The sequence below is a fragment of the Chelon labrosus genome (genome assembly GCF_963514085.1).
Source record: "Chelon labrosus genome assembly, chromosome: 7".
NCBI lineage: Eukaryota > Metazoa > Chordata > Actinopteri > Mugiliformes > Mugilidae > Chelon > Chelon labrosus.
This window is the reverse complement of record NC_140343.1, coordinates 21,232,586-21,258,089: the sequence shown is the minus strand read 5'-3', so window position 1 is coordinate 21,258,089 and position 25,504 is coordinate 21,232,586. Positions and strand designations below refer to the sequence as shown.

General features: G+C 40.0%; 2 protein-coding genes across 2 annotated transcripts; one reads left to right on the top strand and one right to left on the bottom strand.

The window, feature by feature from the left end:
• Positions 1-1,084: 1,084 nt before the first annotated feature.
• Positions 1,085-9,369, top strand: atp1b1a (ATPase Na+/K+ transporting subunit beta 1a). Its single transcript, XM_084547868.1, has 6 exons — positions 1,085-1,328; positions 5,274-5,402; positions 6,680-6,835; positions 7,059-7,243; positions 7,837-7,917; positions 8,011-9,369. Exons 1-6 carry the CDS (start codon positions 1,235-1,237, stop codon positions 8,275-8,277), a joined length of 912 nt encoding a protein of 303 aa, XP_084403994.1. The 5' UTR covers positions 1,085-1,234; the 3' UTR covers positions 8,278-9,369.
• nme7 (NME/NM23 family member 7) lies at positions 9,303-25,467 on the bottom strand. Its single transcript, XM_084547867.1, has 12 exons — positions 25,282-25,467; positions 22,862-22,963; positions 22,383-22,549; positions 21,381-21,491; positions 20,500-20,550; positions 20,135-20,342; positions 19,919-20,024; positions 16,798-16,862; positions 16,133-16,201; positions 15,834-15,935; positions 9,993-10,100; positions 9,303-9,436 (listed from the first exon to the last, which is right to left on the bottom strand). The coding sequence occupies exons 1-12, from the start codon at positions 25,282-25,284 to the stop codon at positions 9,404-9,406; spliced, it is 1,125 nt and encodes a 374-aa protein (XP_084403993.1). The 5' UTR covers positions 25,285-25,467; the 3' UTR covers positions 9,303-9,403.
• Positions 25,468-25,504: the final 37 nt, after the last annotated feature.

Here is a 25,504-nt window from a genome sequence, read left to right as displayed (position 1 = left end):
CCTAACCTAAATGTGTGTCTACTGTTTTGTTAGCAAAATGATCAACCTTCTTTAGCCATAAGTGCAGAATCAGCTAAAAACTGAGTGCCAACAGAGTATCTGTTAAAATAGCAATGCTCTACTATGTAGTTTTATGTAGTATGGACAATTAACAAAAACGGCATCTGAAGTTAGTAGGAAAGGGTACGGCATTTCATCCTCAAAACGCTGGTATGTTATCATCTTGATACCATTATGTTCTTGTCTGTTTCACACACACAACAACGTCATTTAAAAACCACTTTCATGGCCAAACAAACACATCTACCTTCGGAGTAGCAATCTGTCTACCATCTCTAACATTAAGTGAGTGTATTTAAAATTACCAGTTTATTAGGTAGGCTACACCAGTGGAAACAAATGTATACTAATATAACAGTCCTTCTTCAGGACTCATGAAGATCATTTTGGAGGAAGGACGTAATCTGTGGTGCTGTTGAACTGGATTGAATTAAAAGTGTTTGTGTTATTTAGCCTCGCCCACAGACTAAAATCCATTAGTCAAAATAATATAAATATGTGTCGGTACAACACTATACAATTCAACAAAACCACAGCCTCCACAATGAAAACACAGTCGAATCAGCAGCTCTTTGAAACTAATGCTGAATACCATAACCTTCATGAAGGTAAGACCTCCAGAACAGAACCTTCCAGTTGAAAATAGTCCCATAGCAGGCTATACATATTATCGACATAAGGTATACCAGGAAGTCCAGGTAATTTTAGCTGAGTATTGCCCTCTAATTGTTAGTGACGGCGCGTGTTTTTCTTGATTTATCGTCGCAGACTCGTGAGACGGCACCGGTGGTTGCCATGATACCAGCATCATTTAAACGGTTTGTGGCAACTGTTGGACATTTTCTGTGGATTCTCGGTACCAGCTCCGCTCCGTGATCAGTGTGCCTGCCTGCAACGAGCCCCCCCCCCCCCCCTCTTACGCAAAGGCAGGGGGAAGCTTGTGATTTGCTAGACTCAGCCCTCCCTCGTCGGGGGTAACTTATTAGGGAGTTCGCGGGCGGAGTCGGTTTCCCAGAGAGATAAATTGTGTGTGGTACAATTGGCCAAGTCGGGTACGAAACTGTCCTTTCGTGTTTCCTGTGAGGGACAGTTAACAGTGCCAGCTAAAACTGCCCCAGCTGTTAAATCAGAGAAACTGAAAAAAATATAGAGGGGACATCACCGGGGAGTTAATATGTCGGGGAATAAAGACAGCGACGGCGGATGGAGGAGTTTTGTGTGGAATTCAGAGAAGAAGGAGTTTCTAGGACGAACAGGAGGCAGTTGGTGTAAGTACACATTTTATTATTACGACATAACGAGCTAGCTACTGTTTATAGACGACGGCACGCGTTCCATAACGGTCATGTCTTACGTCTGGCTGAAGACTCGTGGAAACTGTCGTGGTTTTTTTTTTTTTTTTTTTTTTATCCTCCATTTCCTGACTGAACAGACAGGCAGACAGCACCTGTTAGAGCTCATTGGTGTGTCGTGACTCCGTTTTTCAATGGAGTCTGTGCGAAGAAGTTGGTCTCTTAAATCAGAATAAACTCAGCTATGAAGCTCGAAGCTGACTTCTCTCACAGAGTTAGCAAACTAGATATGCTACAGGTCGAATGAAGTTAGAAAAAGGGCGAATTAATAATGCTAACAACGTGATTAACACACACTATTCGTGACTGATTTCCTTTGCACATGTTTGCCATGACTGCTTAGCCCTGTGGTTGTAGTAAGATTCAGTATAGTTTTGCGGTTAATACATTGTAACAGGTAATGATAAGCAAGGCGTTGCCCATATCAGGCATTCATTAATAACTGTCCTTTATGAAAAGGTCATCTTGAAGGACAATCTGTGCTGGGCCAGGACCTTTCACCAAGCTAGATGGTGAAAGTTGGGTTAGGCTGTTGTGTCCCTTTATTGTTCACCTTTGTATTTTTACAGTTTTTTTATTTATTTTAGCAAATCAAGGAGAGTCGAGGAAAAACAGAGGGCATTTCATTCCCACCAGTAATAAGCAGCTAATCTCCTTTATACAGGCCTGATTATGCTTCTCCCCCTTTCACTCAAACCCAAGATTAATGGATCCAGCTCTAAGCGTTTTAGCACTGTTTTCAATACTTTAAGACGAGGGAATGCTCGCCTAATACGGCCACCAGTGGTTGTTGATTTGATAGGATCACTGCCTACCATTACAGTGCACTCATTAAGCTCACTAAACCGTTTTACAAATTAAAAATTGCTTTTTTTCCCCCCTCCCCACCACAATTCCTCCCAGCAACCGGGTTTGGCCAGACACCGCTTGGTAACACCGTGCTGTGGCGGAGCAGATCACGACTCACATGTCTCTAGAGCCGCCCCTCTCCATCTCCCAGTTATTTTTTTATTTTTTTATTTACACCCCCCTCCCCCCAAAAAAATTAACGAAGAATTGGTCGGTATGTCTTCTTAGCCAGTCTAAAAGCTCATTCCTCAAATGAGAAGGTGGAAATGAAAGGTTTCTTTTTTTTTTAAATGCAGGGACGGGGCTTAATTAGTTGATTATAAAAAAAAGACAGGAAATGAATAAAGGCGTAGACGGCGCGTGGAGGTTAATGGTGAACTCAAAGGAGCTGCTTTCAAGTTGGAAATTGAAATAACCTAATGTCGTTATTGTTGTAATGTTACCGGGCTTGTAGTTCCACTCAGTGAGCATCTAAAAAAGGCGTCCCGTTGTCCTTCGTTGTGAGGGAGAGTGATGTCGCACTAACTAAAAGTCGGTGCTCTAAAAGCAACAGGTACGCCCGTGTCCTTGAGTTGCTGAAACTACAAAGTATGAGACGGAGAAATAAATCGGTTCTTTGTTCTATGTACCGGTGTGGTTAGACAGATATTTCCACTTTCTGTAGTTTTCAGCGCGTGAAAGACAGGAAATGGGTAGTGACAGTGTTAGGGAGGTGGCGCTCATTTTGTCTCCGCCGTAGGTTCGTTTCTACATTTTACACAGAAGATGGACCGCGGGGCTCGTAAAGTTTTCCCCGACTGAAAACACGCTAGTAAAAGCCAGAGACACCAGTGTGGTGTGATTGTGGGGACGGTCCCTTCTCAACACGCTGCAGCAGTCTGGTGGGGGAGGTGCTGCTCCTCCATTCAAACTGCCTTTCACCGCCTCCAGGACACTCTGTGCTGTTTACATTTCTGGCCTTCCAGAGCTCGTTTCAAAGCTGTAAATTATGTTTTGTACTTGCTCACTCATCTGAACTCGAATGAAACTCATATATAGGTTATTAACAGGTTCAGATGCCAGCAGAAGTCTTTCTCTAATTTTAACCATACAGGAAAGGTTAACGAAACAGCCTAAGGTCTGACTTAGTGAAGCGCTGGTCATCAGCTCTCATAGTCTGACCAGCCTGAATTTCACCTGCGTACACAAGGAGAAAAAAAAAGTATTTGTTTTGCAAATGCAACTAACCCTTGCAACAGGTGCTGTGTGCAACATTTTTACTCCTGAGATGGCATACTCCAAAGAAATCTCAGCACATCATTGTAATCCTACACTCGTGTCTGTGCCTGATTCGTCTTTTGAACAGGTGCATCTCGGAGCAATACGGCTATGGCTGCCTACAGGATCATAATAGCTCAACACTACGCATTTACATTAGTAGCAGGTGCTGTGGAAATTCGTAACCTGTTGAAAGCCCATACAGGCGGTCGGTCTCTTTTGTTTGTGTGTTTAATGTTTGTTCAGAGAGTTTAGAACATTGGCTTGCTTTTGCTGGGTGTCGTTGTAGCTGTGGTATCTGTGCCTTACAAGCACGCTGCCAGTAACATCCCATGAACAGGGAATCTGTGCATAAAGTAAAAAAAAAATATTGCTATTTATTGCATACCTTGATGGTTTTAGTGTCCTTTAGTTGCTGTAACAATATTGACACAGAGGCATCGTTAAGTTAGGGCCAGTGAAGCTCCTCACTGAGCTGTAAGGCTAGGGTCTGCTGGTTGGAGATAGAGTTGTAGGTCTGAACTTGTTATCAACCCACCAAACAGGTTTAGCTGTGGCTGATTTCGACATGTCCGTGGCAGCGGAAATTTAAGAAGGTGCCACAGCAAGGACAAGGAAGATATGAGGAAAGGGAACAATGTTGCATTTGTATTTTTGTGTTTCAGAACTGAATCCGAAATAATAGACATAGAAATAGTCAAAAACAGAATTAGATTGGAAAAATTGTTGGCTAGTGTTCAGAGCTAAGCCTTTTATTGTTTTCAGACTCTTCACCTGGACTTCAATTCAAAATACATCTTAACACATTGAATGTTGACAGGAGAAGCCTACTACTTACTGGTGGAGATGTTGTATCATCAAATGTTTAACTCTAGTTTATAATTTTCATTTATGGCACTCACTGTCTTTATTTTAACCCATGCTGATCATTTTTGGATATTTTTCAGATGTATGGCATCACCATAAATACATGTACAATATACTCTACAACACATATACAGCATTACTTAGCTGGATAAAAACAAGAAAAAAACTAAAAGTTTCTGACCTACATGCACTCAGAGCGACTTGCAGTATTCATGTGTGCCTTTCTTAGCAAATTTAACTGAAACTGAGCAAACAAGAAATACTAATGACAAGTTTCTGTCTAAAACTAAATGAATAAAGGCCTTTTTGTTCAGTTAAGTTGTTGGTAGTGACACGGTGGGGGAGGGTCTGCGTGAGAAGTGGCTTTGGCGCTGGAACAGCAATGACTAGTGACTCATCCTGTTGCACTGGAACCGCAGCCCTCCTGCCTTTGTATAATTGGGGTAAATTTTAAATTAGCTGAGGGGGGGGGGGGGGCACTATTGTTCTGTAACAACTTCCATGATGAGAAAAGAAAGGGAACACACTGATAGGCAACATTTTTTTCCTCTCCCGCAGGTTTTGGCAAACAGCTGTTTTGTGTTTCTAGATAAATTATGAGACATAATTCTCACATGATGTGGCACATTCATGTCATTTCAGGAAATACACTGACCCTGCTACATACAGTTAAGCTATTAAAAAGTCTGCTAAGCGCTGACTTGCATAATCTGTGAAATGTCAAAAATGCTTATTGCCTTTTTTCCCAAACGTCAAAGAGGAAGTCTTTAGCTACTCAAATGTGCTCACATTTGAAAATGTTGGGCCCTTTCTTCCCTGACAAAGTGATCACATATTAATGGGTTATTCTGCTTGTTTAACTAATTGAATGTACTTTCCCCTCTACAGTTAAAATCTTCTTGTTCTACGTGATATTCTATGGATGCTTGGCTGGAATTTTCATCGGGACCATTCAGGCAATGTTGCTCACATTAAGTGACTACAAACCCACCTATCAGGACAGAGTGGCTCCTCCAGGTAAACATATCTTTCTACTTGTGACTGTGTGAGTGATGTGCTGTGGTAAAGGGTGTCAGCCCAAAACGTGGCACTGATCAGAAATGTCTGGGGCTTATTCTCCGTGGTGGTATGTGGTGTGGTTAAAAATGACTGTTAGGGTGTGCCTTTGAGCAGCTACTCTATCAGGAGTCATTCTGACCTTAAATAGGTTCAGCCATTTTGTCCTTCACTCCTCTCAGCCAGTCAATGGTTCCCCCCTCAGGCTACTGGGAAACTAAAATGATTCATGTGTGGCATGATTATGCTTCACAGCTGTCATGTTTACACATACATGTGTGGCAAGAGTTTGTACATCAATGTTTTTTTTTTTTTAAAAAAGGTAGTTTTTACACAACTAAACTCGTTTTCTTTTCTGGAGAACAATTCTAATCTGTAATCTTGTGAGAACCCGCTCAGCGTCATCAACCGCTGCTGCAGTCACACAACAAGGCCTTTCAAAATTTCCTACAAGCTTAGAGGCAGACTTTTAAGTGTCCAGCCTAGTCTGTTTGTGCCAGTACTTGTTTGCACAGCACATGCTTTAGCATTGGCGGTATTTTTAGCAGCCGTTGTAGATTACTGGCTCCACAAACCTGCCATTCTGTCCATGACTGTTGACAGTCAAAGATGAACCCGGCAAAGAAACAGAGTTTGTGTGGAGGGCTTTGAGCTGACACAAGTTTCCAGCAGTGGCATGATCAAGGAAGCAGAGAGGAGGTTTTTTTTTTTTTTTTTTTTTCTCAGAGCTGAGCCGCCTCCCACTCTGGGGCTAAAAGTTTCCATTGTGAGAGAGACACACGTGAGAGTGGATGGGTGGGGGCAGGGGATTGGTGAACTTTCACAAGCCTCCACTGAAATTCTAATGTTACTTCCATTTATGTTGCACCAACAACTTGAATCTTGCCCATAACCACAACTATTAAACAGACCCAACAGAGAGGTTGGGAAAAGTTCATGAATGTCATAATTCTCTTGTTTTATTCATTTCGTTCTCCTCATGCCACGCCTCGCTGAGGCCTCGTGCACAAGGTCTGTGGAAAATTACTGCTGTAAAGAGCTGACAGAGACCCACAGAGGAAATCCCCAAGACCCTACATTGTCCTAAGATAATATACAAGAAACACAATAGGTTGCATGGCATGTGTTGCGTCAAGTTTTTCAAATTAAAAGTTGCCACATTGTTTAATAGCGCGTTTTCATTTGGGTCTTTGATATTTATTTTACATTTTCTTAACAAAGCATTTGGTGTTTTTCAGGTCTATCACACACTCCCCGCTCAGAAAAATCTGAAATTTCTTTCACAAAGTCTGATGATGCATCATATAAGAAGTACACCGACAGCATGACGGATCTCCTTTCTAAATATGATGCGACGAGTCAGATTGATGATGCAAGTTTTGAGGATTGTGGAGGCAAGTATAAGCCAATCATACAGGGACTGTCATACTCTCTGGCTGATCCCTGATGGGTATGTAACAATCGTCAATCAAGATTTGTCAACCCTAAAAATTTATTTAGATCTATTATCATTAAATTCTCCAAAGAAATAGACCAATGTTTAACAGTTTAACAGATGTTGAATATCTTATTCACCCACGATACCAGGTCTAATGTGTACTGTTGTACCATTTACAGTTACTCCTCAGCCATACAAGGAACGTGGCTCTTTGGAATCTGATAAAGGAAAGAGGAAAGCTTGCCGTTTTGACAGAAAATGGCTCGGGAGCTGCTCAGGGTTGGAAGACACCACTTATGGCTTCAAGGAAGGAAAGCCATGTGTCATTGTCAAGCTCAACAGGATCGTCAACTTCAGACCAAGGGTAGGTGTTCTGCACACTCACTACATCATGTAAACAAATCAAACTATGAAAGAAAATACATAAAAACACACAAGCTTAAATGTAATGCGATGTAAACTGGGACTGCAACATGTAGGAAACCTGTGTTTTTGCAAACACCAATATTCTCTCTCTGAACACGTTCCATTTCTCTAAAGAGGAATTCCAGTCATTTCCACATAATACACGTGAAACTTGTGTTTCAGTCTGCTTGAGCCCATTAGTCACTGCTTGCACAAGACAAGAACATTTCTGACCAAACTCCCAAAAGTTGCATTGTGGGTAGTGGCAGTGGTGGATTTTGATGAATTGTAATTGTGTGAACAATAGTGTAATAAAAATTTATTTTGAAAAATGTGTGTAATATTTGATGGATAGCATACTTCACCCGTGAGTCCAGCAAGGTTTCTAAGTTTAGCTACTACAAAAAACAGTACTGTCTTATGTAAAGATAAACAAAGTCAAAGCACTCAAAGTTGCATGTAGTTTGCAGCGTGTATAACCTAATTCTGCTGCCAATCACCAGCTTTAAATACCCGATCTGGATGTTCATCAACCACTGTGTCTTTTTTTAGGCTCCTAACAATGAGTCACTCCCAGACAGTCTGCTAACAAAATCAAACAACAACCTGATCCCCATTTTCTGCAAAAACAAGGTATGTTTGATATGACAGCACCTGGCCACACGCATATTCCAAGACTGGATATTTGTCCGTGGTGTTAATGCTGTAAAATGGTTGTTTTTTCAGAGAGAAGAGGATGAAAGCAAGATTGGAGAGATCAAGTACTTTGGTATCAATCAAAGCTACCAAGGCTTCCCCCTTCAGTACTATCCGTACTACGGCAAACTGCTGCACCCCCAGTACCTGCAGCCTCTGGTGGCCATTCAGTTTACCAACCTCACCTTAGATGAGGAGCTCCGCGTCGAGTGCAAAGCTTACGGAGCAAACATCGACTACAGTGAGAAAGACCGCTATCAAGGACGTTTTGACATTAAGTTCACAATAAAGTCGTGACCTCAGCCATGATGAGCACTCTCATTTTGATAACACACAAAATGTAGAGAGATTACAAGAGTTCAGATAAAACACCACTAGTCTTTGAACATTCATATTATACAGGACCTACACTTAATCCGTGTGCTTTACACTAGCTTTTCTGTGTTTGTCAAGGGTTAGAATGTAAAATACAAGAGTAGCAATAGAAAATATTTATTCTACTGTAAATGAAAATATTCCTTGAGCCATGGGATGTGTTCATCTATTACTGTAAAACTTCAATTCCTCTACTGGTGTGTAGCGAGTTGTGTTTCTGTCCCCAACGTATTTCATCCTCACGTGGTTTCTATAGATTATTGGTGTGTCCAGTGCTGTAGTCCAGTCCTGTTGTAATCTCTTTTGTCTTATGTCAGCTTTAGTGGTCCAAGGTGTGTGCGTGTCTGTGTGCAGGCGTGTTTATGTGAGTGTGTGGAGTGTGTCAATGTGCTCTGACTAACTGAAATACTAGCATGGTACTCTGAACTTTTAAGACCCATGTTTGAGTAAATGACTGTGCTCCATGGAATCTTTCTTTGTGTGCGTTTCTTTATCCAAGTTGTTCAAGTTGGCTGTGGAAGGATACATTTGTACACAATTTGTTCACCTTAGCTGTTAGATATGATTTGATGACATTTCTGTTTGATACTCCTACATCGGTTCATTCTTAGTTCATAGTGTAGAGCTTTGTGGGTCCAGCCTAGATGACTGTCACCTCCATGGAAATAGTGGCAACTCAGTGCTTTGAAATCTGTTTTGCTGGAGACATCACGTGACGTGATGCAACTTACTATTGAATGTTTTAGCCATTTTCATGGTGGAAGAATTTTATATTTATGCAGTTGTACATTTTTTTTCAAAGTGTAATGTATGAATCCAATACCAAAGTCGCTGGTCAAAAAGTTAAAGAATATCAGAGGCAATGCAGTATCCCATGTAATAAGATGTTTAGTCGGTGTAAAAATACTTAATTCAATGTTGAAGATCAAAACACTTGTCAGGAGTCTGCTCTTGTCACTTTATTTAATCTGCATAAGGCTGAAACAATAAACAGAAAAATGAGACAACTGTCAAGTCTTTGACTCTGGAGTGAAATCTGTTTTCTAGTTCATCCATCCAAAATCTTGAAGAAATACTGCACCTGAAAAAGAAATTGAAAGAAAACTTATTACATCTGCAGAATTAAATCTTAATATCAAGTGTCAGCTGGGCCCCCTGTCTTATATCAGAATCGTGACACTGTCAAAGTTCACACAGTAAATTTTCTGAACAAGCGCTTTCTTGGCCACCATGTTCCAGCCTTGGGGGGAGGGGGTGTCAGTTCAGTCAGTCACAGGCTAATGTTTAACAAGGAGGCGTTTGTCCAGGCTACAGATCAGGAGTTTTCCTGAACAATGACGCCTGATTGGTCAGACCCACTCCTTGCAAAACAATGGTTTTGTTTCAAATTCCTCTGCCATTCTTATTCTCCTCAAAACCAGTGTGATCTAAGGCTGCTCCAGCCCACGGACCAGAGTCATGAGACCGGTCTAAGGGCACGGCTTCACAGAGTCGAGGGGGCTTTGTTCTTGGCTAAACACAGGGTAGTTATTTATGCATGGAAAGAACGTCAACGAGAAGACCTACTTGTTGGAGCTACACAGATGAAACAATGTGGATGAAATACAGAGAGAGTACAACGTGCATGTGCCACCCACCTCCAGAATGCCGTCTTCAGGGAGGTCTGTGCAATGAACTGCGTTTTTCACTTTGTCTTTGCCGTAAAGAGCACGCAATGTGGTTGGACGAAGAAGCCTTGCAATTTCCTGTTGGAGGAAAACATCTTGATTGTGATATCTCGACTGGTACAACACAGAGTGATCTTACTAGCACTCAACCGCAGCATTAAATAACACAGAACAAAAGATGATGATGTAACAGACTTCCCGTCCAAACGTCTGGATAACACAGCCGAGGTCTGATGCGGAACATCCTGTACCGCTGCATGTTAGTAAGACATAGTGATTACTCAGCAACTGAACATGTGATCCAGTAGAAGTGACCCTTAGCTAAGTTTCCACTGAGTGTATGGGGAGATGAATATTACTAAAACTTCAAACTCCTTTTCCCTTTACATTTTTTTGATCGTATTTACTTCTTAATCAAATCAAATACAATTCCCTCACCTTTTCGACATGTTCTTATCTCAACATTTAACACTACATATGAGCTGTGGACACATTTTATCCAACAGTTTATTTAATGAAGCTCTTAAACTCCCTACCCACAGGGACTATTTTCCAGGCAGCACATTCATCTTGAGCGCCTGTCTATATCCTTTCAACATCAGACACTCCCAAGGTCATAGCCGGGCTGGCTTGCCCTCTGTGCCTCCAGGAAATGCAACCCTCCCACCGGGTCTGCCATCAGGGGAGGGGCAACATGTGAATAATTAATTCACCAAGCCGACTATTAAGTCTAAAGCAGTACAAACAGTAATATCTGGCACGGTGGAAAAACCATGTAATATGATAATAGGATAAAAGAAGGACAAATAGGTTTGTTTCATCTCAGGTTTCTTCCGTAAAGGATCCAACTCTGCAGCAGGAAACCATTTCCTATGACGACTTCTTCATCCTCCAGTGGTTTACAAGAGTCAACACAAAAGGCAGGAACAGGTTTCAAGGTCATAAATTAAGCTAGCACACGCGTCAAAGCCGTGCATTGTCTTTTAAAACAAAACACTTTCAAAAACAAGTTCAAACAATTGCACAACACTGAAATAACTGTGAGAGATAAACACAGGCCGGAGACACAACGCCAACAGCAGCTGTAGATCACCTGGGAACTCTGGGCTTAAATGTTCTAGCTCCTTCCGAAGTTTGCTTCGACTTTAGACATTTGCTTAGTTAATCTGTTATGTAGCATTTGATTATTGTAATTCCACCTGAAGGCAAAACCGTACATGTAAGGGTTTTCTTTCCTAAGTTGAGTTTTTTTTGTCAAACGTGCCAATCTGAAAGGGCCCCATTGACCCAGATCCTGTAGTTGCTGCAGACTGGACTCCAAATTTGAAACAATGGCGTAGCTTCACACATAATAAAAACACATTTTGTTCAAGGTTCAAAATGATCAAGAGAGCATTTTAAAAACTCACTAAGATGGTAGTGGTTTTGGCAGAAATAAAGTAGCTAGTATTTGGACAGTGTCAGCACATATTCAGTACCAGAGTTAAAAAGGACCAAGAAATGCAACAACAAAGCGTGTTCACAGGAGGATTATTTGTGACTAAATAAAAAAACATGATTTGCTAACCAAACTGACCTTATTAGGAAATAAAGGCTGGTTTGCTATGGACATTGGCACACTCATTCATGATCTTCAGAGGAACAGTCCACTTCAGTTTGATGACCCTCAGACATTTCCTGAAGCGCCATCCAAATTTGAATTTGTCAAATACTTTAGTTTGTGATCAAATAAGTGTTTTGTGTTTTAATGTTAATGAGCTAAACTATGCTGGTGGCTAAAGTAAACATAACACCTGAACAGCACAGGTGTTATGTTTACTTGTAGGCATATTAGCACACTGTTAGCTTCTGGCTCAAGTGCCTGCTAACAGCCTCACAAAGTAGCTAGCATGATCATGGCCTCGTTCTCCTCTAACATCTCCTTTTGCAAACCATTGCTTTTATGTAATTATAAGTACAGAGTGTACCATGTTATTCACAGTTGGCCCATCCCAAATGTATTACAACATAGTGTCATTTTATTCCAGTGATGCCATAATAACATCACAGTTCACAAAACAGTTTTAGAAAAAAATGAACTTTTTGCTAAACTGTTAAACTGTTGTTTAAGAGGCATCATCTAGATAACTGGTATAAATGTGGTATAATCAGCTTCAGTTAGAAAGTAGAAAAACAAGATGCCCCTAAGAACTCCTAACATGGCGGTTCACTGATAGTAGAGTGGCATGTGTCTACATGTTGTCTGTAGAAAATGAAGAACAACATCCACAGTGTTTATATGTCCCATACCACGCACAACTACAGGCGATGACGGGAGAGATTTACTTTGTGATGAAAGAATTCATTACAAAGCTCTGTTCTCTGTAATTGCATTAGATACATGTGAGTAACCTGCTGTCACCATTTAATTTGATTTTAAGGAGTCCCATAGCGCTTTTGAGCGATGGTCACACAATGACTGAAGGCTTTGTCAAGAGCAATGGCTGGGGCAGTAAGAGCTGGTTGTCATGTGACCGTCCAGAAACGTCTGATCCTTCACGCACTGCTGACTGTCCCACCCTGCTGACATCAGGGAGACTATGAACCAATGTACAAGTGCTTTCTGTCCTAAGTCTGCGAAACCTGTTTTAGGAAGTACGTGCACTGACTATAAGAAGTCAACAGCGGGTTTCCTTTAAAATACTACTCAGACAATTTAACACAGGGATGTCAAACATACAGTGATGAATTTGCAAATTGCGGAAATTACATAGGAGACATTAACTAATTTTTCAGTAAAACTGGCACCTATTCTTAATTTTTCTACTAAGGGTTGTGCTGTTTTAGTAAGAGTTGCTGATATAACACAACACTGAGACATGGAACTAAACAGCAGACAACAATGTTTTGTAGGATAGTTCATTAAATGTAAACATTTTCATAATGTACTTGTACGTCTTTGCGCTAAAACAAAGGTAAACACTGTGTTTCTGTTTGCTTCAAATGAGTTTGACACCCCTGATTTAACATAATACTTTGGTCGCCTACCTTTTGGAGTCTATTCCTCGTTTCTCTTGCTTCATACTTTAATTTATTCTGTTATAGCTGCTTATTAGAACTAAACAGGCTCTTGGCCTCTTTTTTATTTTCCTCCCATTCACAGACTAACCAGATAAAGTGAAACAACGAGTGAATACAAAAGTCAAGAACAAGTCAAACATGAAAAAGGAACCACGTAAATATCTAAAAATAGTTCCTACCATTAGGATAGATCTAGAGCAAATACATTATATTCAAAACACTGGACACCAGACACCTGATATGCTTTTCCACAAAATCACTGTGAGCCAGAAATCGATGTAGTTTGATACCAGCATGATGCAGGGCAGGTATCTCGGCTTGTGCAGCAGGAATGTAGAGGCCTAATTGGTCATCTCTAACATTATTATAATCCACTGAAGAAAACAACAAGTGTGTGACCACAATGCACTGCTAATGTGCAGTATTATTAAATTAAAGGGGGAGCGTGTATTTTAGGCAAATAATGCGCCGTGGAAGAGAGTACCGGCTGGGTCAGGACTGGCTGACAGAGGACCGTTGTGTCTGTCTGCTCTGGTATCAGGACACATCACAAGACAGACCACAATCTCATGACTAAGTGAGTGCAGTGAGAGCAGTTAAGGGCATGGAGGTGTGAATTTATGTGGATCCTTTACTGTAAGATCTGCGACGCCTGGTTAAAGGCGTTACATGTCCTGCACCATATATTTTTATATTCAGTACTATACAGTATATATGTTTTTGCTCTCTCCTATAAGGAGGCTCTGGCATTAAATTGATCTACAGGTCAACTCTACCATGATGAAGTGTGTTTGATGTCAGTGAATCTAGCCATTCACACTGTGTTGTTTATAGATCAGTCGACTGGAATCAATCAATAGCCTATTCTTACCCCAAAAAACTCACCCTTAACTATTAATGGACATTCTGACCTCTTCATGAAGCCTGGGGTTACGGTATTTGTGTAGTCCAATCTGTTAGCCATAATGACCCCATCGGTGACCCCCCCAGCTTACCGCAAGTTTGCAACATTTGTTCTCTGAGATCTTAGTGCTGCTGGGACTTTTTGGTAATCTCGTGTATGAAATCACTGAGCCCCAGTGAAGAGTAGGAGTACTGATGTTTAGTTGATTTGTAAGACATTACTAAGGTGAGTCTGAGGTCAGGGAGTGATGAAACTGCTTGACCTCCCATTTAGTCACTGAGGTCTGAAGCAATCAAAGAGGTTAAGAGGACTGAACGAGAGGAAAAGGGCTGTAAAGAAATGACAGCAGCTTAAGAAATGGGCTGCTTGGAGTAGTATTAACATACTGAATTTATGTCGAAGATATAGAACCACTGTACAAACACTGATTCCAATTTTCACAAAAGCCGAGCCAATTACAACCGTATACATATTACACAGAAGGTGCTGGTCTGTACGTTGCCTACTTTTAATACTCTTTCTGTCATATAATTTCTTTGAATAGAGTTTGAATGGATATTTTATTACTTTGTGCAAATGAAGTGAATACTGCTGTTCCACGAAAGATGCAAATATAGCTGGGCAACTGATGCTGTTACAAATGGGAAGAACACTGAGACGCTGAGATAATATGACAGATAACGTATACACACTGGCCCTTTAAGAGTTGCTAGTGAAAATCCCAACCAGAGGCCAATTTGGAGAGGGTAACTAATAAAATAACAGATGGTGCTTGCCAAGACTTAATTATTTTGGCATCAGTGAGCAGTGGTGTAGTATCATGTGACCTGGAAATCATTAGCTAATTAACTAACCCTTTTCCTGATCTGTGGCTGCAGCATCAGTCACATTATGACTGTGGAATAGAGCCCTGATGGTTAATCACAGGATGTAAATACATTTGAATGAAAACAGTCTGCAACAGAAGGAATTATGAGACGAACACAAGCTAAGCTTTAGATATTTTTAACTAAATCCCCAGCTGAGTCATGGACAATTGCTGAGCTTGAAGGGGAAAGTGTGCAGGTGTGTAGTCCCTCATTGTTATGGTTACCAAGCACAGCGTCTTATCATTAGGTTTCATGTCACACACGAGTACAGACCTGTGGCTCTGCCTCAACAGCACCCAGAAACACACCAACTCTTTTATCTAATCGTCTCAGCCACAAAATGCACATCATACAGAAAGCGAGGGTTAAAAAAACAGTTCCTCCTAAGTTGTGTATTATTTTTCAACTGATTACTATTGAACCAGTCAGAGTTTGAAACCAAACCATGAGCTCAGTTCAAATGAAAAATATATGGTCTCTCCTTTACCTATTAATCGGCTCCCAGCTGTTAAATTTAATTACTCCTCAGCAGATGTTTTCCAGACCACATAATAAAAACAAGGCTGAGAAGATTTAGCTAGGCTTACAGGTTTGCAAGACAAAAGGAGTGCCATGTAATTGGTTAAACTGCCTCCACAAAATGTAACGCTTTTATACCAACCTTAAGTAGCAGCCGATATTGCATAAATTTTCAAGTATATGAAAAATATGATCACTTAAGTCAAAACATTAGAAACACCTGACTGCGCAGTGCTGAACAACTTTCATAACGATAGGATTTATTGCAGGGCTGTTGCATTAGACTACTTTACTTTAAGCTAGGTGTGTATGCACATATGAGAAAGGGATTTAAATAAACTCCATTCAAAAGAAGGTTGATGGATGGATAATCATTCGCAGATGATATATTGTTTTTCACAGCATCTAAACCTCACTTTTTTTTGTCTTGAAAAGTATATAACAAGGAGAAATACTCACTGGATCAGCAGGACCACAGAATTCCCTGAAGGTCTTTGGTGTGTCAGTTCTGTGGATCTCTAAAACCATGCAGGGTCCAGAACACAGCTCTGTCACCATACTCTGCAACATATGAGTAGAATACATTCAAAACGTACACTACAAGTGTACAAACTAAACACTGGGCTACTGACAAAATCTGCTACATCTTGTAGATCCTTTGTGTAACATCTGTTTTTGTATTATCAGAAGTAGCAACTGACAGAGCGGTGATGCGTGGAATTTCTTTGTTGGCACAACAACGGAGTGTTTATACTCACTGGATACTCTGTAACAACACCTTTGTATACTTCATAGAATTCTTCTGCATTCGCCCGGTCCACATTGAACTAGGAAAAAACAAAACAAAAACTGGAAACGCAACATCAAGACCGCACTCCGGGAAATTAAATATGAAAAAAAAGTTTGGAGGCGCAATAACAAATCCTTAATAAAACTAAAATACTTCAGTTAGTGTATGTAATTTGAACTGAGACACAAAGTTCATTATCACAAAAAAAAAAACATTAGAATTTCCATAAAAAATTACTAATGAATCATCTGGAACATGAGGGATACGTTATCATATCCTTGGAACTAAGACTCTGCATGAATTGCTAATATACACTTATTTTAATCTCATTAATGCACGACACACTCTGCATGTGGCTACAGTGATCTAGCATTGATTGATTTACTTATGTCCCACAGTGTCACATCTGATGGGGCAAAATGAATGGACCATGAGGGGGTCACTGTTTGCATGAGTGACGCCGAGTTCAATCGTGAGGTCGGGTAAATCAGAGGGAGCCGATACAGTGAACTTTTCACATGAGTACATGAGTAAAGCCAAAATATGATATAGTATATGAGCACAGTGAAGACAGTGAGACAGCTTGTACAAAACTATAGCACAAGGAAAGGAGAATTATTGTCAAATGTTTACCATCTGAAGAGCTGAGACTTCAAATCCAGCTGCAGATATGGAGTTGAGGATCTTCCCAGTGAGGCCTGTGAAAACATCAAAGCTGTTCATGTTGCAGAGCTTTAATGAGCTTCCCTCTGTCTTTACACAGATTGACAGGTAAGGCATTGAGGGCTACAATAAACTCTTGAATGTCAGCCAAATAAATTAATCTGTGCAATAGCAGTCACAATCACTTGAAAGTAAATAAAATATTCTCATTCTTTTTAAATGGTTACGAATATTTTAACTGAATGTACTATGAAGCTATTGTAAATCGCCTATCCAGACCACAATGTTATCTTACATTGACCTTAGTGTCTCCTTTGGACAAAGTACAGTGAGATTGTCTTACAGATGTCCTGTCTATTAGAGGAGCCATTATTTTTGTCCACACAGTCAGCCCTTAGAAATCCAGATACAGAGCTGTACCTCATGTCACTGTGGCCATACGTTATTGCAATAATGCTACAGCTGCAGTGACCAAGGTGCACGAGTGACAGTGAAGGTCAGACTGCTGCAGACACATAATTGAATGAAGGCGCCAGGCTCATAATCTCAGTCTGACATCCTGATAAAAAGCAGCCCGTGTACTTGTCAGACAGGCCATTTTCCATTTATTCTAAATGCTGCAGTGTGTAATCATGACTTTCATTTTGGATCGGGTGCCACGGTGTGAATATCTCTCTTGTTCAGTCACAGTCCAGTTATGTGTATTAGGTAAGGAACCACCTCCCGAGTCCTCCGTGCCCTCCCCAGGCAGCAGCCAGCAGTCTGCCTAGGATAGGCACACACTCAACACAGCTCCCAAAAGCAGCTGGTGCTGTTGCTAGGAGATCCTATTCTGGGTGCCTGGCAACAGTAGCTTCTCTATTCCAGTCATGTCTGAGTGCATAGTCAGCCACAACTTCCTTTATCAAAACAGTGATTGGCTGTGTCTTGTCCACGTAGTTGTCACGTAAATAAGGCCCACTAGTGATCCTCCAAGGAAATCAGCGCTTTCTGACACTATTTGTCTTTAAACTGACTGACCATACCAGTTTGGCGTCAGCTGGAGAAACCGTTCAGACTGGGTTACTATTTTTGACTCCAAATATATCATGTCATGTCTAAAGGTACACATTGTGTGGCAACCTTAAAACAACACATCACCCGAAGACGTGTAGAGTTTCTATGCCTAATGAAAAGAACATCCAGCAGACTTAAATAAAACCAGTAAAATAATTATGCTGAGATAACAACACAAACCGCCTCAGAGAGTAGCTACAAGTTCATCACCTTAAAATGTACCCATGAAATGATTTTTATCAAGTAGCTCTTGAAAATATTTTCAGGTCTCCCAGTGTCTGCATGGGTTCTCTCTGGGTACTCCAGCTTCCTCCCACTGTCCAAAGACACGCTGGTTAGGTTCACTGGTGATTCTAAATTGGCCGTAGGTGTGAATGTGAGTGTGAATTGTTGTTTGTCTCTCTGTGTCAGACTGCCCTGTGATAGACTCTCTTTACAACTGGAATATCAGAAGAAATACGGCATGTCTTAGTGTGCAAAAGAACTGTCACTTATACAGTAAACAGCATAGCTTATGTGGTATTATTTCAGCAAATCCCTATTAAGCTGCCAGACCTCAACAAATATAGAGAAATCTGTGGTTTGACTCTGGTCAAAGGTATGGTTGCGCAAACTCCTTCTTAGACAGAGACCGAGACATACAAAATAAGAATAACCCAACATGAGAGAGGGCTTTTGTCAGACCTAATATAGTGGTACGTATGTTTTCACTGTTACACCATCACTGTGTAGAAATAAATGACAATCGATAACCACGTACCAAATGAATACTTTATGTTTGAGGTAATGTATTTATGCAACTGACTGCAAGCATAACACCTGCACAATGATACCCAACAGGCACATAAAGCATGTCCATGCTTGTTGGTTCTCCACAAGTCCTCTATTATAGACGATTCTCACGGCAAATATCTTAACATGACAGCAGAAAAATCACGGGTGTAATTACAGAGGTAATATTAATGATGGCTCTGTGCCATTTAGGTGTGGTAGAAAGTCACGCCAGAAAGAGCAGCATGCACCATACCAGGGTCCTGGCACACATGTCATGTGTCGTACAGGCGTGTCATACAGGCATTATTTGTCTGTTGTTAGTTTCATAAGTCAAGATGTCCGTTCAGTGTTTTACACTGGGAACAAAACTACTTCCGATGAATAGAATAAATATAATTTCTGCTTTTTCTGATAATTAAACAACACAGGCTGTGTGTACACTCAGCTCACAATGTTCCAGTGTTCTTTTTATTTATGAAAAAGAGAGTGGTTTACGAGATTATTATCATTACGTAGATAATTGTTTTTTTAACAAGACTGCGTCTACAGTCATGCTAATGGAACTGTGAGGCTGTGCATTAAGCTATATGCTAATGTCAGCATGCTAACATGCTTGCATTGACAGTGTTAACAGTGGGTTTAGTTCAGCAGGATGCTAACATTTGCTAATTAGAAAATAAACACAAAGCACAACTGAGGCTCATTAGAATTTGTATAATTTTGCTGTTATCCATCATAAATAAGTACTGGACAAACTAAAATTATGACCAGCACTAGAAACATCAGAGGGTCACCAGGGTCAGGTCCAAATCATATACTTTAGAAATGACTATGACAAGCACTCAAGATCAAATCAGGAACAAAATGGATTTTATGTGGGACTCTGGCGAGTGTGTTTATTCTAATGCCCCGCGCTTGGCCTTATATGTCCAGAACAACAAGCCCAGGTCTCTCCTCAGTCAATAACATTGTGTGTGCATACTTCAGCTCTGTCCAGGGAATTTCACATTTCACAGGTCAGAGCTCTGGTGGCATGCTCCGTGAACAGGGATCAGGGCAGGGATTTGGAAAAATCCACAGCCAAAATTGGTAACCATGTGGTGCCTCTTTGTCACACAACAACATTAACGGACACACGTGGAAGTGCAAAAGACAGAAAGTAGACACACACACATACACGCACACACATATATATATATATGATGTCATTTAGTATTTTTGATAATGAAGGTACTGTGAGTTGCTGCTATGTGCTCCTTACCTTCTGATACGGCATGAGGTTTGATAATGCAACATGTGCAGTCTGTAAAGATGGCGGTGTTGGAGGGACCCGGACCAATTGTAGATGGGAAAAAAAATTCAAGCTCCTAACAAAACAAACATAATAACATTTTAGTGGGCATAATCCTGCAGAGCATGGGCTTCAGCGCCACATGTAAATAGGAATAAAGTTAAGAGGTTAGCTTGACATCCTCACTCTTGCTGCTGCAGCAAGCGAATCGGAGCCATGTCCAACATTTTTGATGCCATCTGTTCCAAACTGGGCACGGACACTCTGCGACGCCTCCCTCCGCGCCACAGCAGAGTCTACAGGTCCCAGAAGTCTCCTCCAGATTGACATGGCCTCATCACCCATCAGTTCCATGGCAACAACAGGGCCAGAGGACAGAAACTGCACCAGGTTACTGAAAAATGGAGCAACGCTGGAGTAACGCATCATTTAATGTAAAAGCAACAAATGTTACCACAGTGCCATTAGGATCAGGTTCTGTTAATAGTAGTAGCTGGCTATCAGAAACCTTCTCCACTCAAATCTGGAAAATCATTTACACAGGCACTCACTTGAAGAAAGGCTTTGACTGATGTTCAACATAAAAGTCTGCCGCTTCGCTCCTGTAATGGAAGAAAACCATAAAGCAAAGAGTTAATCAGTGGCCAAATGATCCTGCAATCTCAAACTGAACTTTATGTACCATGCTACTGACATAAGGTCAAAGACATAAAGTATATGTGTGTTTCAGCTTCTTATCTGTTTGGGAAAAGGTGACAATATTAAAATAAAATAATGCTTTACAACAAGGACAATAATGATAACGTGAAATTAATGTGACACCTCAATTTTATGAGTTGAGGAAAAAGAAGTAATATTGGTGAGAATTTCTGAGATTATTTTATTACTTAGTGTTAATCTTTGGGAATTTTCCAAAGACAAAAAGCTGAATTCACACAAAATTGGCAGAAAATGGAGACTAGGTTCAATTGATTAATTTAAAAAAAAAAAAAAAAGCTTTTTTCCGCAGATCTGTTTTCCAGGCAATGTGGTTTTAATCAATCAAATGTGTTTTGAAAAGCAGTATAAAAACATTTAAAATATAAAAGAATAAAACTTTATTACAAGTAAAAGTTTACAGCAAACATTAAACAGCTAATTTGTGAGTTTAGTGTAACTATTCTGTAAGGCTATGATTAGTCTGATAATATGATTACACAATTAATGATCACCTGATCAAATAGTTAATAGTTAATTAAATGTCAGGCTTGTTTGCCCTTGGCATGCCATATGCTGCTCATATGTGTGACACAGCAGATCCTCCATCTGTTTATATAAGCACAGTGACACCAAACAGCCTGTGTCTCCCTCTCTAACAGCAGTTTGTCTGATACATCACACCAATATGATTGTACTGTTATTATAACTAGATACAGAGAGGTTTTGACCTTACCATGTGAGCTTTGTCATTTTGGCTTTGGTCACAATCAGGTTGGACGAGTATATTAACTCAAGGACATCTCCAATCTTGGTGATTGCATCTGGCTTTATCAAAGCAAGAGTTCTGAGGAAACAAAACCAAACAAAAAAACAAACTGTGAGAGGTGATTAGACAGCATCAGAAATCACAGCCAGCACAAGCCTCGTGACACAGACACTTTGACATTTACAATGACATTCATTGGCTGCTGTGTTTCTAATGTGTAGAGTTACGTTTTTAACTTCAGTATGTATGGGACAGAAACAAACAGAGTGGAAACAACAACTACAGTTAGGCTCTGAGATTTTGATTAAAACTATTTTTTCTCAACATGCCACAGTGACAAAGTGAAAATATTTGCAAATTTATTAAAAAATATTTATCTCATATCTCTCTCTCTTTACAAAAGTACTGAAACCCTCAGAAGTTAACAAACACGTTTTACACACATCTCAATAATAATTAAAGCTAGCAGGATGGAGATGAACACAATTCGGAATAGTTTTGTGAATGACAGATTTTAGTATGTTGTTTTTAATTCATTAGCAAAAATGTCAAAAAAATAAAAGTAAAAAGAGATTTAATTGGGGTCAAAAGTCAGTATCGTATTGGCACCAAAATCAGAGTGGTAGCATGGTCAGTTTTTTAAAAATATATTAGACTTTAGTCAGTGTTCACGCTTACAGTAGAAATCTGACTGCTATTTAATAGCTGATGCTGCTTAATATACATTTAATACAGAATAATATCAAAAAGGACTTTCCTTTAAACCTTTAAATGTTGACAATGTCAAAGAATTACACATTTTACCTGAATCTTTGTGATAGTGAAAAGGGGTTTATATTGTGTGAGAGCAAGTTACACTTAGAGGAATTATTTGGATTGTCATTATCTTACAAATAATGGTGCTCCAAGCTGTACAATATGAACTGGAGAGAATAAAAAAGGCTTACTGCACAACCTGACCAATCTTACCTTTCTCTTTTGCTGCCGAGCTTGTTTGCTGTGTACTGATCCCCGTAATCGATCAGATTTAGCTGCCGTGAGAACACATTCACTCGATTCCCAATAAACAAGTCCTCCTGATGGATGTCACCATATTTGGTCCTTCTTAAAAATATTCGCTGATTCTTTACATCAAACTGCAAATTAAAACAAGCATGTTGGTAGTATCAAAAATAAATCTGAAATTTACAAAGAGAAATAGATTTAAAAAATAAATAAATAAAATGCCACAGCTACAAATATAAACAGTCAGCAATGAAAAGACACAATCTATTTAAATTTTATCCTCATGACAGATATCAAGAATACATGTACTTACTACGCCATACAAATCTTATACTGAGTTTGAAAAAAGGCCAGATTAATGTTATTTGCAGCAGTTCTGCCGTTACAAATAGCCTAGAAAGCTTAAGCAAACAAGAATATTAAGGGCAGTAGTAAATGCACACCATTTCTACTGAGCTATCTTTGGGGTAGTAGAACAGTTGGTAGCGCCGCAGGAGAGCTGCAGTGGGGTCATGCCACTCAGCAAGAAAGGCGTAGCGATCCTCCTGAAAAAGTCAAGACACAGATCAAGTAACAGAATTACCAAAACTGAGCTTTGAAAATGCCATAAGGATATTATGATCGCCTTAACGACTAGTACTACCACATTCACACACAAGTGAAATGTATTTGTAAAAGGCCTTGTCGCTGACAGACAAGAATTGTTTCACGGTTACTTTAAATAAGAAAACAAAATCCATATTTGAACGAGTCCATCTGTGTATGTTTAGCCCAATTCTGCAAGCACATACTGCAATTAAACTGTCATTATATCACTAATAATTCTTCTTCAGTGCATGTCTTAGTGTTTCGTTTTCTTGAATTTGCCTTCCTGCCTTCTAGTCATTAAATGTTTTGACTGTATAATCTTACATTTGTTAAAGCTATGTTACTGTAATGTACTGCAGACTTTTCAAATCTGACTTTCAAACACACAACAGTAATAAGTAAAATCTACTGATCAGGCATAACATTATGACCACTGACAGGAGAAGTGAATAACACTGACCATCTTGTGACAATGCAATGTTCTGCTGACATTCTTGTGGATGTTATTTAGACATGTACCAGCCACCTAAACCAGACCAGGCAACCCCACCCCATAGCAATGACTCTCCTTGATGGCAGCAGCCATCCCCAGCAGGATGCAGCCTGACAAAGGCACACACATAAAAACGCTTTAGGAACAACTAAAAAAAACATGAACAACAGCACAAGGTGTTGACCTCCCAATTCACTAGATCCCAAACTGATCAAGTATCTGTGGGATGATCCAGAGAGAGCCCTCCCCTCAACCCATAAGACCCAAAGGCCCCCACTAACAACATTCTGTTGTCCACAGGACGCCCCCAGAAGGCCCATGTCCATGCTCTGATGAGTCACAACTGTTTTGGGAACACAAGGGAGACCTACACAATGTTAGGAAGGTGGTCATAATGTTATGCCTGATCAGCGTACATGTCATTCACTGTTGGATTACCTAATCCAAGAAGATTTTACACGAGTAAGCACTATGAAGCATCCAGCAACACCCAAACTATTATTTTTAAGGGCTGAGTTTAGTCCCATGACTGACTGTGGTAGAGAGTTTACCCATATTTAAGGAATCTGGATTTTTTACAAACTGAAGGTTAAGGATTTCTTGACTGTTCTTATGAGCACTTAGAAGTAAAGCAGTGTAATGACCGTGAGTTGTTCATTGTGGTTGCAAATGGGAGGGACTGACACAGCATCAATATCTAAACAATGGCGGACCTTAATCAATTCACCTTGTCAATCAAAAACAATTGAAGGCAGTGGACACACACAAGAATGTGTTAGCACTGTTTCCTAGTGGCAAAGTGTGGCTGCCAGCACTTCCTATGCAGGTGGTCACCATAGGAGCTTTTGTTTTTCCCCCCCCCCACAGCACTAAAGTCATGCAAGTCAGGTGAATGGAAGTCTTTGTCCTAGCCACTAGTGGGAGTGTGTTTGTGAAGGACAATGTGTCCAAGGTGTGTTCTTGTCTTCCGCATACTGTTAACTTGAGAAGGCCACAAGACGCATGACCCTGATGGTTCAGACAATGAAAATAAATAATATCCCTCTTCTTCTCCATAAAATATGTGTAGGTATAGTCAAATGTCAAGCTATGAATTATATATCCCAGCATATTGGACTTTTTTTTAAGCAAGACTCTGGAACACTGGTCTCAATATCCACAAGCTTTAATTTCCTGAGGCCATTAACAGGTGCATACTGTCACTTCTAAACCTATTACTACTTTCAGTGTGTACGTTAATGTAGTTAAAATATTAAACTAATCTGAGAGCTAGCATCCCATCTCAGGCAGCTGTTTGTGGTAACGAGTTCAAAACAACTGGAAACTCAAAATATAATAGGCACCCAACATGCTTTCTACAAGACGCAGGCACAATCTTTACAACTGATTAAAAACGTATGAAATACTTAATTTAAGGTTAGTGTGCACTAACATGTTTGGCACTAAATTGGCGAGTACTAATTTCATTTATAGCTTTAGCTGACCGTTAACTATCGTCGTACCAGTAGAGATAAGTTAGTTAGCTATTTGTTTATAAATGCTGTCTGGCTTCATTTAACAATTCTAGAATGACAGTGATAAAAAAAAAAAAAACATATAACATGTGGTTCAGATTAACGTAATTAACAATGTTGGTGTTAACTGTTATGCTAACTTGAGGTTGCTATGCTCACGTTAGCAAACATCTATCATTTTGGTTCATTCAATGTCTAACTTAAGTTTTGCCTTGCACCATAGACTGTTTTCACATCACTGTAATGGAAGAGGTGAACTTTAACTTACCATTTTTTTTATCCAATTAACAAATTCCACATAAACCAGCACAGTTGCCAACTAGCGGACGTTAGCTTTTCCGGGCTAAACTTTGTTTCTATAGTAACTGGGCAGAGGTGCGTTCAAGGGAGGTTTGTATTTATGCATTCGAACGATTGTGTTCAAATGCCTTTTGCAAATACATCTCAACCAGTAACATGCAATAGTCGTAGTATTCATGGAAGATTTATGT